The 15380-nt window shown below is 41.9% G+C and overlaps 1 protein-coding gene across 1 annotated transcript; it reads right to left on the bottom strand.

Annotated features, from left to right (window-relative positions):
• Positions 1-7390: 7390 nt before the first annotated feature.
• On the bottom strand, positions 7391-13520 carry TMEM174 (transmembrane protein 174). Its single transcript, XM_027709737.2, has 2 exons — positions 10581-13520; positions 7391-9622 (listed from the first exon to the last, which is right to left on the bottom strand). Exons 1-2 carry the CDS (start codon positions 11210-11212, stop codon positions 9526-9528), a joined length of 729 nt encoding a protein of 242 aa, XP_027565538.1. The 5' UTR covers positions 11213-13520; the 3' UTR covers positions 7391-9525.
• Between the last annotated feature and the right edge of the window lie 1860 nt (positions 13521-15380).

Below are 15380 nucleotides of genomic sequence, written 5' to 3'. Positions count from 1 at the left end.
CCTATGAAAAAATTAGTGTGTAAAAGGAGTCATATCTGCACGTATGTGCACATCACTATTTCGTCTAAACAGCGACATCTCCTGATGCCCAAGCTGCAGCTGTATTAGTGGGTTACTACTCCAATAAAGTTGTTGTTGTTACACACAGTAAATGACCTCCCGAGGGCCACCCTTAACAAGAACCATGTCTGCTCCTGCGTTTCATTCAATGCCAAGCATGCTGTCAGCACTTAACAGCTATTAATAATAGCAGAAGGAATTACAAAGCTTCATGGGATAGAATAAAGCCTGCTTAAAGGCAGTTCTTTGAGGGCTGTCCTACTTTGCTTGTATTCATGCATCCAAACTGGATCTATTTAAGATGACAAAGTTAAAATTACCAATGTAATGTAGTTCTGAGTTTGAAGCTTTGCCAGCCATTAACTGCTAAGACTATTTCTATAAACAAAGTGCACTTTCTAAAGGAACATTCACTTCAGATTTTAATTGTGATTTCCTGGGGGAAACAGTTGTGTTGGTGAAAATTCAAATATGCAGTTTATTCATATGTTAGTTACAAATTGTTTATAAAAGCAGCCAAGATTTCTGTTTTGGGCATTTTCTGTCAGCTATTTAATTAAAACTGATTTGAAGCATTCATCATATTCTTCAGCTCCTATAGCTGGCCGGTAAATAACAACAAATACCTTATATGAAGGTAATTATTTTTCAGATGCATTGGACCAATCTTGCATAATAGTGGGCAAGTAACGCTATTTTAGTTGGTTCCACTTAGGAAACCATGGCTGAATTTATTCCAGTTTTGCAGATAATGCACATCTTAGAAGTTTTCACAGCGAGATGAAAAAACATATTCATGTATGAATCACGAAAAGCAGTGTGAAATTTGCCACTTCTGGAACAGATGGATTTCTCTCAGTTCTCTGTGACAGGTCAGACAAAGATTCCTCTCACAGTAGGGAGAGGACAGAGAGTTGGATAACATAAAATTATACTGTTGATGGCCACCAAATTAGGATTAGGAGGCTCATTAGTTAATGGAAGATGGAAAATTTAACTGCAAGACACAAATTTTGAATTATTTTTATTATTATAAAACATATTGTAACTCCTTTCAATGGGAACAATGAAAATAGTTTATGCTCTGACAACAAACAATAATATCAACTTCTGAAAAATACCAATGGATACTTTTTCCTAATATTTCCATTCTTGCTTTTCAGTCTACAGTAACTTAATACAGACACCTGTTAATACGTTCAATCAAGATGTGTGCATTTTTGGCATGATCACATGTGATTATCAACTACATGCAATCATGCAACCCAAGATGTTCTAAGTGGGCTCATGACATGATTCTGCGATCACATAAACCGTCTTCTGACATCATTGCTTGTACTGTGCATTTCACTTGACTACAATATGTGTCTAGTGCAGCAGAGAAGAATACAAGCAGAGATCCTGTTCTGCATTCAGGATCCTGTTATCACCTCTATGCCTTTGAGAGTGAGTTCTTCAGACTAGCCTTCTTCTCTTATATTCCCACATTGATTTTCATACACTGTTGAAATAATAGCAAAAATAATAGCCAGAGGAAAAGGGTTATAGTCGGTTCTGCTTGCTGGACATATAAAAGCACACAATGAATCTGGCAACCGTAACATTTTTTTTAGTTGTTTTATGGGGTCTAAGGAAAATCTCTGATTTATATTGCTCTGTGGCAGTTTAATGGTGTTGCTCATTATGAAAAATTGAGGGACCTAATGCTCCCAACACCAATATAAGCAACTAAGTGCCAGATAAAATGAGCCTGAATTCATTAAGTTACACCTGCACCAACAGTACTTAGGCTGATATTCATTCTGAGCTGATGATATTAGAAGTGAATTATTATCCAGTTAGATCACAAACAAGGCTTTGCTTATGATGGCATGTTTATTCACATTAAGGTTTCACTATTTGTTTGGAAGCAGGGGCATAGTTTTGCAGCTCATTTGGATTTTTTTTCCTAAACAGATGGAGTAGAGGTTGTTTTTTGTGAAAATAACAGGAAGGTAACATAAAATACTTGAATATGTAACATAAAACTAAAATATCTTAGTAATGCTACCCTGTGGGTCACCACCTCCTGGTTTGTATGGTTAAGTAAACACTGAAGATTAACACATTTGTTGCTTGATTTTGATTAACCATTAATAGTAAGAGCAACACATAGAGTACAGGCTGAGAAGGCAGAGGCTTTAAAAAAGGTAGCAAAATGTGCAAAAGAAGTTTTTTTTTTCCCCCAGCCATTACCTAGTTTTCTCTTTACTGCCATGTTAAGACTTACTCTCTCTTCTTGACTTTTTCCTTCTTTCTATTAAAAGCAAGGCCAAATCCTAACTGATTTTAACATGGAGCTTGAACAATTTATGAAAGGGCTTGTGCATTTCCTACCACAGCAGGAGTCGTGCAAATCTTTTCCACTTTGATGCTCCCAGTGCTGCAGTCTGCCATCAATTGCCACATTAGTCCACTTCCCATTGAACAGCCCTACAGAAGGTGATTTTAAACGAGTCATTCTACTCTCTGAGTGTGTGTGCTGAGTTCATGTGTATCTATGTTTGCCTCTGTGGCAGCACAGTGCTGTCTATGGGTGTCCTGATCAGTCCTGCCCAGCTAGCATGGAGAGCATGAAGAGCAAGATCAAAACAACACAGAAGAGTCTACAATAATGCGGAGTGTTGGCACATTGCAAAACAGTTAAGTACCTCCAATTTGAGGGCAAAATCTGGGGAAGTGGGATATATAAGCCTTATTTGAGCAAACACAGTAAAAATAATACTTAACTTGCCCTAATGTTTTATCAGGATTAGTAAAACCAGTGTGTTGATGGGTTATAGATGTAAAATTTGTAGCTATGTGACTCGCTATTTACAATAATTTGTCTTTTTCTGTTCATTTTCATGGAAATTTTTTCAGGGAGCTGCTGTTTTGTGGCAAAAAAAAGTACTATAGCACCTCTACAAGTTTAAAGAGATTCATTTTTGCTGAAGTCTTAGTTTATTTTTCTCCTCCCTTTTGAGGGTATGAGCAGAGTGAGGCCAACTATTTATCTAATGAATGTGTTCTTTGAAAATGATAATTAACAGTTACCATAACGCATGTGCTGTGCTAACTGCTGTTCTGCTCTACATGAACGCAGAAGGTAGCGTCAAGTGGTTAAAAGCAAAGGATGACAAAATAATACAGTAAAGAGGTGTAAATCACAGCCTTCAAGCTGCCAGCTTGTGCCAGACCTCTGTGTAGGCAAAGCTGTGTCAGCTGACCACAGAGATGTGTGACAGGTATTGGGGGACACAAGGCAATGTGACAAGTCAATGCTGCCTTGAATGCCAATGTTGACTGTTTCTGCCTGGGTTTGGGTTGTGGAGCAGCAGAAAAACAAGAAGGATACCCCAAGCAGTGTCCGTTAACATGGAAGCTACCATCAGTTCCATGGCTAGAAGTTTAAAATGCACACCTCTTTGTTTTGGTGTTGGTCCTTTTGTTTTCATTTGTTTGGTTGGTTTTTGTTCGGTTGGTTTTGTTTGGTTGGTTTTGTTTGTTTTGGTTTGTGATGATTTGTTTGTTTGTGGTTGGGGGGGTTGGGTTTTTTTGGGGGGGTTTTTTTGTTTGTTGGGTTTTTTTGAGTCATGGACTCGGACTGCATTATTGTTCAATATTTCCTTAGGTATGTCTTCTAGCTGACAGAGCCTGAAGCTTTACCTTAGAGCTAAGCTCTTGATAAGACCCACTGAACTGTAAGTAAAGAGGATGCTGCAGCTATGCAAAACATGAAATTATCAGGTCATCTGCCCAGAGCTGTTAAATAGCATGCCCTCTTCCCTAAGAAGAAAGAACAGCATCTTACATATAGATTAATGATTCATCTGCAAAAATAAACAAACAAATAAATAAAATCTGACACTATATAACCCAAACAAGAGAACAACAATTTCATCATAGGATTTTATAAAAGAAGTACAGCAACTGCTCTGCTTCAGCATTCCCATGGTGTTTGCTAAATAGCGTGTGTAGACGCAATCAATTGCTCATTAGACATGCCACACATGACACAGATACAAACAATCATGGCATTACTGATTTACCCTTGACCCTGTGCTACTATCACATATGGGGCGAGGTACGAGAACACAATAGCTGGGGAGCCATTTTTCCTATTCCTTGTAGAAAAACTTCTCCATTGCTTTGCAAATATTGTTCAGGAAGACACAAACCTGCTGCATCTCAAGATGAGACAACATGTACCTTTGGAGGGTGTGGACACTGTACACTGAGACCTCGGAAAGTAACCTCCATCAGTACTGGGAAAGGCTCTTCCGTGAGATCGCTGGTGTCAGGAAGCTGAGCCAAGCCTCTCGGGTAGGTCTGCATAGGTCTGCTCTACCACATGCAACTTCTGCAGCTGCTGCTAATGACCCTATGCCTGTAGGGCAAAGAGCGTCTCTAAATCAGGAACTTTTGAAGAGACTCTCCCTACAGTCCCCACTTGCCCTATGAGGCTTTGCAGAGTAATTTCTATTGGATGAAGATGGACCAGAAAATACACCATAGGAGAACAATATGTGTATTTCAACTACTAATCAGCTTCCAGTCCACATAACTAGCTCTGATATAAACCTCTCCAACATGCAGTGAATGTGGATACCAGGTTTTCTGCACCTGCTGTTTCCTTTTCAGACCCACTCCTGCTGAGCAGCACTGCACAACCCACCTGGCTCTGCTGTATGCTTCTCCAACAGACACACTGATTCACACTGAGGATGGAGTGGCAACAGTGATGTTCTGCACATCCTGTTGATGTCTATTCATCCTGACAGCTAAAGTGGAGCCAATAATGATACTTGCAGCAGGCACAGATTATGGTAGGTGCTGTATATAAACAGCATGCCCTAGTTCTTCATGAATGACCCTTGGACTCTGCCCTGCTCCTTCATGTAGAGAGAAGCCTGTCCATTAGGTCACAGGGGTGAGGAGGAGGAGGGCAGGCGGTGCATGTGAGTGAATTGTGCAGTGTCTTCCCCCAAGCCGAAGTCTTTCCAGATGTCCACTCCTGCTGTGGGAGCCAGGATACCCTTGGCGGTTTCCCTGGGTCTTTCACCACGGGTATTTTTTTCCGTAAGCAAGCCAACTCTCGGTCGTGAGTGATGGCAGGGAACTTTTCAACAGCATCTTAGCATTCGTAGCAAAGGAGAAAAGCTTCGGCTCCCCGGGCTCAAACACCAGGTGCCACATAACGAAGCAGCCGGTTAAAAGGTACCGGCCCGGCACTTCTGCCCCCGTCGGGTCAGTGGGGGGGACACGATCGCCTTAACCCCGCACATCACAGCAGCGCTGCGGGGCGGGGCCGCGCGCGGGGGCGCGCGCGGGGGCGCGCGCCCTGCGGCGCCCCCTGGCGGTGCCGGCGGGACTGCGGGCGGAGCGCTCCGGTGCGGGGGGAGCCCGCAGGGATGGAGGGGCCGCCGCGCCGAGGGCCTGCCGTGTGCGTCACTAGGGCTCTCTGGAAAGGAACAAGCCCTACTCACCAGGGTTGGTTGGTGGTTGGTTGGTTTGGTTTGCTTATTTGTTTTTGTCGGTTTGGTTTGGTTTGGTTGGTTGGGATTTTTTGGTTGTTTTTTTGTTTTGTTTTGTTTTGTTTTGTTTGTTTGTTTTCTTTTGGTTTGTTTTGTTTCGAGACCCAGATTTCCTAAATCCCAATTCAGTTTAAAAATATCTCTTCGGAGGATTTCAGCGCCCTCGCCATCGCAGGTTCTGCGCTGGGATACGCGCCTGCAGGGGACCATCACTCGCACGGCAGCATCGGTGTCAGGAGCGGGTACCGCTGGTGGGATTCCGCTGCTGTGGGAAAGTGCTGCTAGAGCAAAGCAAATCGAACCCTGTCTCCTGTACTCCCGTATTGCCTCACAGACGCGGCAGTGCCGATGTTAAAAATCAGACTTCGGATTTAGATTTTATCCGAGAAGAAATTCGCACCCTGCAGCTCCGTTTGGTACGTGGTATTTAGTGTCTGGAACTAGGTTTTTGATCTTAGAGCAGCACTGTGCAAAGTTTTTACTGCAATGAACAGGTTATGCTCAGCTTCATATCAATAGATGTCTCAACCGATTTCATATGTTAACCAGCTTATGGTCAAAATCTTAAAAATAGAGTCCTATTAGGAAAAATCTCAACAACTCATGCAGGGTTACATAGTTGAAAACTCACATACAACATTCTGTCACTATGACTAGAATGCAAGGTGCCTTTAACTACAAAAACCCCAACATTCTACAGCTCTGCAGTAGTGTGGCAAGCAATGTCGAACAAGGTAATTTTGCTTGAAGAGCTCCAGTTTAAATGAAAACTAGATTGAGCAAAATCTCAAATACAATCTTCCAGATGCTCTGGGGAGCTAAATCAGTATAATCTAGAAGGGCTGTGACAGTTCACCTAGGTTGAAGACCTTTGCAAACAGGTTTGTTCTTTCACTCATTATAGAGCAGAAAGAATTCATAATGCTGAGAGGAGAATTCCTGTGATGGTTATATCACAGTAAAATAAATCGAAACCAAAACAATACCCCCCCCCACCAAGAAAAAACAACAACCTCCCCCAACAAAAAACCTCCAAGCAAACAAAAAAACCACCCTAGAGATAAAAAAATTGTTTATAAAAAATGGATGAAAGGAGAAGGTAGAAGGAGGAGAAGGAAGAAAAGCCATCATAGAATTTTTCCCTGTTCTTAAAAACAATAATCAGCAATCAGTACAGCAAGGAAATGTCATCAGGCTGGAGCCTCTCATATCTGTTCATCATTAAAACACTCCCACAGAATTCAGGTAGAATTCATCTGATCGGTCAAGATCATTTTAATATGTAGCTATTTAAATTCAATATTCAGTCTTCTCTTCAAAAAGAAACTGAGGACTCTCACAATGAATTTAGAGTCTACAGAACTAAACTTTAAAATAAATATGGAGTCCACAGTGCAACCTTCTAGGTTTTTTCATTTACTCTGACAGTATGATTTGATGCAATAAAGATATGATTACCCCATGAAACACGTTTATGCCATGTATATGGGAAGGAAGAGCAGCAGGAAAAGTCTGTGGTTTCTGACTGAAGGAATTTTCCTGTTGTGGGGGAGGGTGACCGAGTAGAAATTTTGACCCTAGTCCTGCAATTGGATCCATCAAGCCTGACCTCTGTGCTATTGCAGTGCTTGCTGGAGTCAGCAGAACTACGTGCTAAGTGCAGGGATCTGTCCATGTGGAACTAACTGGGGATTTGGGACCTTCCAGTTTCCTGCTGTGGAGGGAGGATGAGTTCACCTCTGCGTAAATTCTGGAAGAGGAGCAAGAGACTTCCATAAGAGAAACTTGCATTTATTTTTAGATCTTCTGTTCTCTCACTCAATCCCATAGAGATCATACTGAAAACAGCATGCCTCCCTTTCTCCAACCACACGTGCCTACCTGCTAACTCCAGCCATCGCTGCTGAAAACCAGCACGCCCCATATTTCTCTAGTGAGAAAAACCCCGCACATAGTTTGTAGTCACTGTTTCGTAGTTGCTGCTTCAGTTGCTAATCCAACTTTGAGTCAGTTTACATTTTGTGACTCAAATATGACCTCTGTCAGCGTCTGTCCACCACTGTGGAGTGCAGTGGTTGGCTTTTGTCCCTCCAAAAATGCTTTATTTCTTGGCAACCTCTATGTATACAGGACAAGGAGGTTGGTGTGCACCTGCAGCTCCATGCAACTGGACAATGTTCTGAATGCACCACTGCACCCAGAGCCTAGGGAGGCTGCATGGAAACTCCATGACTTCAAGCTGTCAGATACATCCGGTTGGTATGCAACTGTCAGTGCTCAAGTGCCAAGCTTCTCCAGCCCTTAGGAATGAGATCAATCACAGATGAAATCTGGCAAGAGCTGAGAAAGCTGCGTTGACAAGTAAGAGAAAGTTGATCCATTCCATAATGGGCACCTGCTTTTAGCTGTGCTAGGCCAGGCTTGGAGACTGACCCACAGGCCCAACAGCAGTGCACCACTTGGTTACTTTGGATGACCATTTGGTGACCATTACCTCTAGAGCATTTTGTGTGATGTCCACTCCCGCAAGTGAGGGCTGAGAACAGCTTTTGGGTTGAGCCCTTCGAGACAGACAGACAAACCTGACAGGATTCTGCATAGGGAAATACTGGCTTGTCCAGCTGTGTCAGGGCACTTCTAGGCACAGAGTGTGGAAATACAAAATAAAAACATAGAGACTCACAGCAATCTCATTGCTCTGGGGTTTAAACAGTCCCTGAGCAAAGTTTTTTTGGACCTTCATTCTGGATTGCAAAATTTCAGAGCTTATATTCTTTGTTAGATGCAGCTGTAAACACACTTTAGAGGATCACAGAATATTCTGAGTTGGAAGGGACCCACAAGTATCATCAGGTCCAGCACTTGAATGAAAGGCCCATTTAGGGATCCAACCCACAACCTTGGTATTCATTAGCACTGTGCTCTAACCAACTGAGCTAATACATTGTTGTGGATACAATGCCTGGAACCATGTTGATCTTGAAAACTGAACTTGCACAAGAAAGTTCACTGTGGCCCATAGTTGCCTGAATGCTCTGGGGAAACCTACAGACTGAGTTGTGTGCTCTACCACAGAGTGAGGGTGCAGCAGGTAGAAGCTGTGATTGTCAAAGTCCTTAACAGTGGTAGGACCACACACCCCTGTCAAGGCTTCAGAAAGGTGCCGTTTTCTTTAGAGACATTAACCTAGTAGTTATTATTTGGACTTCTGGTGGGAGACAGTGCTTTGCATCCCAGCAGGTGGAGAAGGGAACTGAATTTGACGCATGCAAGATCTCTTAGAGATCTGTGTAAAGTGGGCAGAAGTCACTATTTGTATTTTCTCTGTTCTGAGATGTTCTGGTTTAAGCAGGGTGCCCCAAAAATGCCTACAGAACTGAGCTGTGCTACAGGACTGGGTTGTGCAGATAAACCAAGCAGAGGGAGTCTAATCTGTAGACTGGACTTATTAATGAGTAAGCTAGTCTAAAGAATCAGACAGAATTAAGATATAATATGCACTTTCATGGATCAGACACTTGAGCACTTTTGAAGTTTCCCAAGCAATCAAGAGTAAAAATATATCAAGAATAAGTCAAATGTTTTCCAGTGATGCTGAATGTCCAGGAGCAATCAAGCTTCTTACTGGGGAGTCCTAGTAGGGACTTAGATCCCTGAGTTTAATAGCTTTGCTATTAATAGTTTTGCTATTAAATAATTAATAGCTCTGCTATTAAACTGCATCACAAAGGGCTAATGAATTTTGACAGAGAAAAAGAAGGGATTGGATAAATATCTTCAGTGATACTGAACTGTGTATCAATACCAAGATCTTGCTCACACCTGCTTATCACACAAGTGCTTAAAGAAAAGATTTTCTGGGATTCATGTTGGCATTTCTTAGAATTGTCATCTGTTGCCCATGGTGATTTCATGAAGACAGTGGGTATATTTCCTCATAAGGTGGAGGTGACAAGTTATTACAGTCTTCCCCCAGTTCTTCTGGCTCATTAGAACTGTCCTCTGACCTGAAAAGAGGAAGAGGAGTAGATGCAAAAAGAATTTACCAAACACAAAGCATACAAGTAACCTCAGTGCTTCATCCTGATAGCCTTATCTGGGTGAAGTACTTCCTGGCTTCTTGAGAAAATGCTATGAGATGAAGTTTTACTGAGATTCTGCTGTTTGCTCTGTTCTTTTTGTGAAGTATAAACATGCCAGGAGGTGACCTTTGTCTTCATCCTGCCTATGCCTGTCACTATGTTGCTGAGGATGAGGCAGTCAGCAGTTTTTCAAACAGGCTTTGATAAATGAACTAACAGTGACTCGTGTTCTAGGAAGGATATAATTCTGAGTAATTCCTGTAATCAGAATATTTTTCCTTAGAGGAAAGAACTATATATAATTATTTTGTGTACAATTTAAGAACTTTCATACTGCTGTGTAATATTAGTGATCTGGTTTATGCCTCAAATCTACTAAAAGAGTAAGAGCTGGAAGGTTTCTACAGTAGGAAAGGAGCATGTTGTCACCAGGCATATTCAGGAGGGAGAGCATCTGGTACCAGACTGATTACTGCATTGTTGCAGAAATGCTCTTTGCGTGCTGACTCATGTGTTTGATTGCGTTTGAGTGGAAGCCTCTGGCTGTACATACAAAAACCTAAAGGCAGTAAGATAAGCATTAAAAAACCTCCACAGACAGGAGCATATATAGTATCAGCATATACTAGTATCTTCAAAAATAACAAGAGATTTAGTAGAAAATTGAAAGGCATTTGTAAGTGAATTTAAATTAGACAAAAATACTTTCAAGACAAGTATGCCTCCTTACTCTTTACTTGTGAAGAATTTCTAACAAAGACAAAAAAAGTCTGAGAAAGGAAAATACCCTAGACTAGCTCTTGTTTCCTATGAAACCACACATAGTACTTAAAATACTCAGAAGCCTGTGTCCAAACACGCTAAGGCATTTCAGAAGATGTACCTGTGATTCCTGGTATTCTCTGCAGGATAAGTGGTGTAGTTCTCATCTCCAGTAAAAGCCAGGTTATCCAGAGGGTAAGCAGGGCAGAAGTGAGGAGAGCCTGGGGTGGGAACTGGAGAGGCACTGGAGGAAACAGCACTGCAGCAGCTAAGCACTGGGTGAAGGTAGCTGGGACTCACAGGAATGCCTTCCTGGGATGGGTACGGTGGAGGGATGTACTGTACCACTGTGGCACCATGAAAAGTTATAGGCTGGTTAATGCCGGTGAAGACAAAGGACTGCCCGCTTGCAGTCTGGTCGAGGTCTGACACATTTTCCTCTCTTTCTTTACAGGGCTTGCATGTGAGCATGTTAAATTTGCAAACAGCGATCAGAATAAAAGTCACCCCAACAGACAGCAGAATAGGTCCTAGTAACTGAGTCCATTCCAGGTGAGTAATGCCATCGTATTTTATCCATCCCATCACGGTGAAAGTGATCCCCACCAGTCCCAAAAACACACCTGAAAAGAGCAGAGTGGTGCCAGCTTTATCCCCGTCTGACACCAGGGCATCAGATCTGTTTGTCTGACAAGGAGTAACAGAAAAGACATTCAAGGAGAAATCATCTACACTGTTGTTGTTTTGCTCCATTACTGAGTATAATGTATCTTCTGCCTCAAGAGAAAGGGGGCTTGTAAGGGACTTGGCAGAGCATTTAAAGTCGAAGGTTCAGGTTAGTTATACAAGAACTTTGTGTGTGTATGGTTAACAGAATCCATCATGTGAAAGAATAAACTTTGCTTAGGAGAACAAAGGTCTGGGAAGTGAAGCCTGAAGCCATTGCTAAAAATTTCTTGAATTACCACTATCACTTCCGAAATGGTTTCACCCTTGAATGGCTGCTTATCTCTTTGTTTATCCTCTAATTTAGCACCTGTGATACTTACTGTGCCCACGCTGGATGGGAGAAAAGGGAAGCCAGAACTATTGCAGCTTTTCCTAGGCCCCAGCTAGCTGATGCATCCAACATATGGACAGCATCTGTTTAGTCAACAGCAGTGTGGCAATTCTGGCTCTCCCACTTCCAGCTCCATTTTCTGCAGGAGAACGCATGGCCATTGCTAGGAATGCTTTGCTGTGCTCTGAAACGTGACATTTATAGCTGTGCCTGGACCTCTTTTGCAGCCGGTTCTGCAGTCCAGAGCTTCCACGGTTTAAAAAAATATAAAAGTAGCCTTTCTGATATTTTGCTGGGGCAACCACCGGGGGGGTGGGGGCGAAGGGTAAGCAGCAACAGGGTGGTGAGCACTGAAAAACCTGAAGAGCTGCTGGTTATGGGAGAAATGTTATTTCAAGCCAACCACAGCTTTCCAGCTGCTTGAAGGTAGCGTAACTGCCCTGTAATTTCCCCTTAATTGTGGACGTTTTTGGTTGTGGGATCTCCACCCCTTCCTCAGAGTTTATACAGATTAATGCCTACATACCCTGAATAGCACATCACTGCAGGAATGGGAAAACATCTCCTGTAATGCTAAACCTGGTAGAGCAAGGGATCTTATCCTGTACTCAGAAGTACCTCGAATACTTTTTCACATCACAATGAATTGTTCTGCTGAATTTATGTGCCATATATTAAGCAGGAAGATTAACTGAATTTTGGGATTTTCTGTTTCCTAAGAGTTTCAGACCAAAGTAATTGCTGTTGGAGGGTTATGTTAGAATGTCTTTGTACAATTCCTTAAGGAAGAAAATCTCCAACAACTTGATCTGTTTGACTAGCATGGCAGAGGACTATACACAGGACATTGATTACTACTCAGGCAGTAGAACCCATAATACTATTTCCTGCTACCAGCAGCTCTGGGGAAGCAAGCTTATCCTGAGATTTTTAAGACAAAAATAGCTCTAGAACTAGAAAATTGACCTTTCAGCCTGCTTCTTCAAAGTCAGTAAAGGCGCCTTTAGTCTACTGTGCATTCATATCACAGAGTGTGACAACAGCTCTCTTCTGAAAGAGGCTGCCCACCAAATTTGGCACCTTTAGAACTGAACCCCATTGCTGAATGCAATTAAGATGTGTCTTTCTCATTTGTTAGCAGACAGACCTTGAGCAATATTAGTGCTGGATTCCTTCAGAAAACATCTGTGAAGTTACCAAAGTCAGTATTATGTCTCATCCACTATCCAGGGTGCCAGCAAATTTTTTGACAAATACACTCAAGACCAGCTTTTCCCACAGTACCAAGTCCAGTCAGGATTCTCTGCACCTCTTAAGGAGCAAAGAGTTCAGGCTTGCAATGCAGTGGTTTCATATGATAACTAAATTAGAAAGTGCTGAAATACTAGATAATCTGTCCTTGTATTGGTAATTATAGCCAAAATTTAAGCAATCTTTAAACTTATGTTTGTTAAACTTAATGGAATGAACTTCCGTGATTGCTCTTTGAAAATCAGGTTCTTCCATACCATGAATCATTCTTACCACTGTTGAATCTTCCAGGTTTTCCAACAACCTTTTAAAAGCAGCACTATATTATATTATAATGGCTCTCTTACTAATAGTATATACAGATGTATTGTCACCTTTTTCCTCTCATTCATTCAAGAACTCTGCAACTGCTATTTGCAATGGATTGTGCTGAAGAACTTCCTCAATCCTAAGCAATGGTCCTTAGATGCTGTTTGGAATCAGAATTTTCCAGGTTGGGTGTTGCATCAACCCTCACCTCTCTCTTTGCCTCTGGTCTAGGACATGACTTCATGACTGTTGAGCAAGTGTACAGTAGAGATGGAGAATACAGGTTTCTTTTTTTTCTTTCCCAGGCTACTTGCCACTGGAACTTTGAAAATAGGATGGAAAACACTTTCCATTTGGTGCAGTAGAATCTAACCCGAGATTAGCTCAGTTGCTTATAGCATGGTGCTAATAACACCAAGGTTGTGTGTTTGATCCCTGTATGGGCCATTCACTTAAGAACTGGACTCAATAATCCTTGTGGGTCCCTTCCAATTCAGAATATTCTGTGAAATTTCTGTGAAACTTACATTAAAATTACTTTCTCTATAAACTGCCCTCTCTTTGTAAGAGATAGTTTCCTCTAAGCCTTCTCTGATTATTTCCCCAGACAATGCTAATGCTGCATTTAGGCAGCTGTCAAGGTCCTGAGAGATTACTGGATCACACTGATTTTTTTAAGGCCAGTACTTCTCTTTGCCAATAAGTGTGTGTTCTGGGAACTCACTTAAAGATGCTGATTTACTATATGCATCCCCTTTTACCTTGAATAACTCCTAAGCAAAACGGTTTTGTGGAACCTAAGAAATTGGTCAGAGTGAGGTTTTTCAGAATGAGTGCCGTTTTCAGATCTCACTACAGTTTTGTTCTTATCTGCTTCAGACCTTACCCCTCAACACATGCACTGCTTTGCCTTCTGTTCTTCTATGTAATTTTCTATCACCAACGCAGACTTCTCCTGCAGTGTTTGGTGCTGGAAGCAGGTGCTCTGCATGTCCTCAGTTCTCTAACCTGTTTCAAGAGCCACCCCAGTAAAGACTAACAGGCCCTCACTTAACCCTTTTCTTCTCTCCTTCTGTTACTTATTTTTACACAGTTGTACATGTTATCAGCCTGTTGTAGTAAGGTTTTATTTTCTCACACGCCTGTAACGTAGGCAGGGACTTAGTCAAAGAACATGCAAATGAAGCCACATAACACGTGGTATTGCACACCGACTGGCTTAAAAATGAGCAGGTGCAAATTATCACTCCATAATGAAACATTCAGTTGCAGGGAGATTTAGCCAATGACTTGACTTAGTAAGACTTTTTCCTAGAGAAAGGCAACTGCATATGGCATCCTTAGTGGAAAATACAAATAATATGTGTAAGGCCAGCATATGAAGAACCACCACAAGTGGGCCTTGCACTCCAGGGCTTTGAACTACTGCACTGCCAGCACCAAAGCAAAAACAAATTGAGAGGAGCAGGTTCAGCCAGCTGCCCACAACTATGTTTACCTGCAAGGTAGTTTTATGTGCTCCAGGGAAATCGTGTTGGCAGGCATACCAAATTGAAAGTATTTCCATACTTAACTATTCAGATATATGCATGTGTGATAGAGGGAGGAGCACTGATCTAGATGAAGTCTGGCACATTCACTGCAGAACTGTGGAGGGATTGGACTTATATAAGTCATGACTCTGAAGAGATAGGACGGAAAAGGGATAAATGGATACAGCAACAGAAGGGGCAAGGGTGGAGTGGGTGCAATCCAGGGAGTGTCATTGTCCTAAAAACATAGCAACATTACAAAGATCTGTGCAACCTCAGTTTTTCAGATGAGGTTTTTCAGATTTTTGTGAATCCTTCTCATATTCAAAGGATTGCAGTGCTGCAGTTAGAAGCAGAGCAATGTCAGTGCTGGCAGCAAGAGAGACCTTAACTTCACTCAGAAAGGATAAGCAACCCTTACCTCCCACTTTGCTTGTTTAAGTAAGTGTGAATCAGTAACCAACTTGATTTGCTCCCTAGCATTTGTATGTCAAACACTTCAGCTAACCTTAGGACAGAAAGAGGGTTATAGCACCATTAGTGTGACAGTAAAGTATCTCATTTCCTCAATAAAAAGGCTATTCCATATTATTTTAAGCTACTTTTATAATTTTACAAGGAGTTGCTTCCTTTCTAATATAGACATTTCACTCCTACTCCCCACATCAAAAATTCCTCCCTCTAATGCTGTTCACCCAGTGGTAGTCTTCAGTGCTGAAGGCAGATCTGCTTAGCCCCTTACTCACATTTTCTGACCTTGCTGCAAGAT

The sequence above is a fragment of the Pipra filicauda genome, unplaced genomic scaffold (assembly GCF_003945595.2).
Source record: "Pipra filicauda isolate LSUMZ 115617 unplaced genomic scaffold, ASM394559v2 scaffold35_size7292922_pilon, whole genome shotgun sequence".
Lineage (NCBI taxonomy): Eukaryota > Metazoa > Chordata > Aves > Passeriformes > Pipridae > Pipra > Pipra filicauda.
The sequence above is the reverse complement of the archived record's forward strand: the minus strand, read 5'-3'. Positions and strand labels throughout refer to the sequence as shown.

Coding starts and splice junctions, on each gene's coding strand:
- TMEM174 (XM_027709737.2), bottom strand. CDS start 11,212: ATGGAGCAAAACAACAACAGTGTAGATGATTTCTCCTTGAATGTCTTT. Junction 9,623..10,580: donor GAGAATACCAGGAATCACAG/GTACATCTTCTG, acceptor TCCTCTTTTCAG/GTCAGAGGACAGTTCTAATG.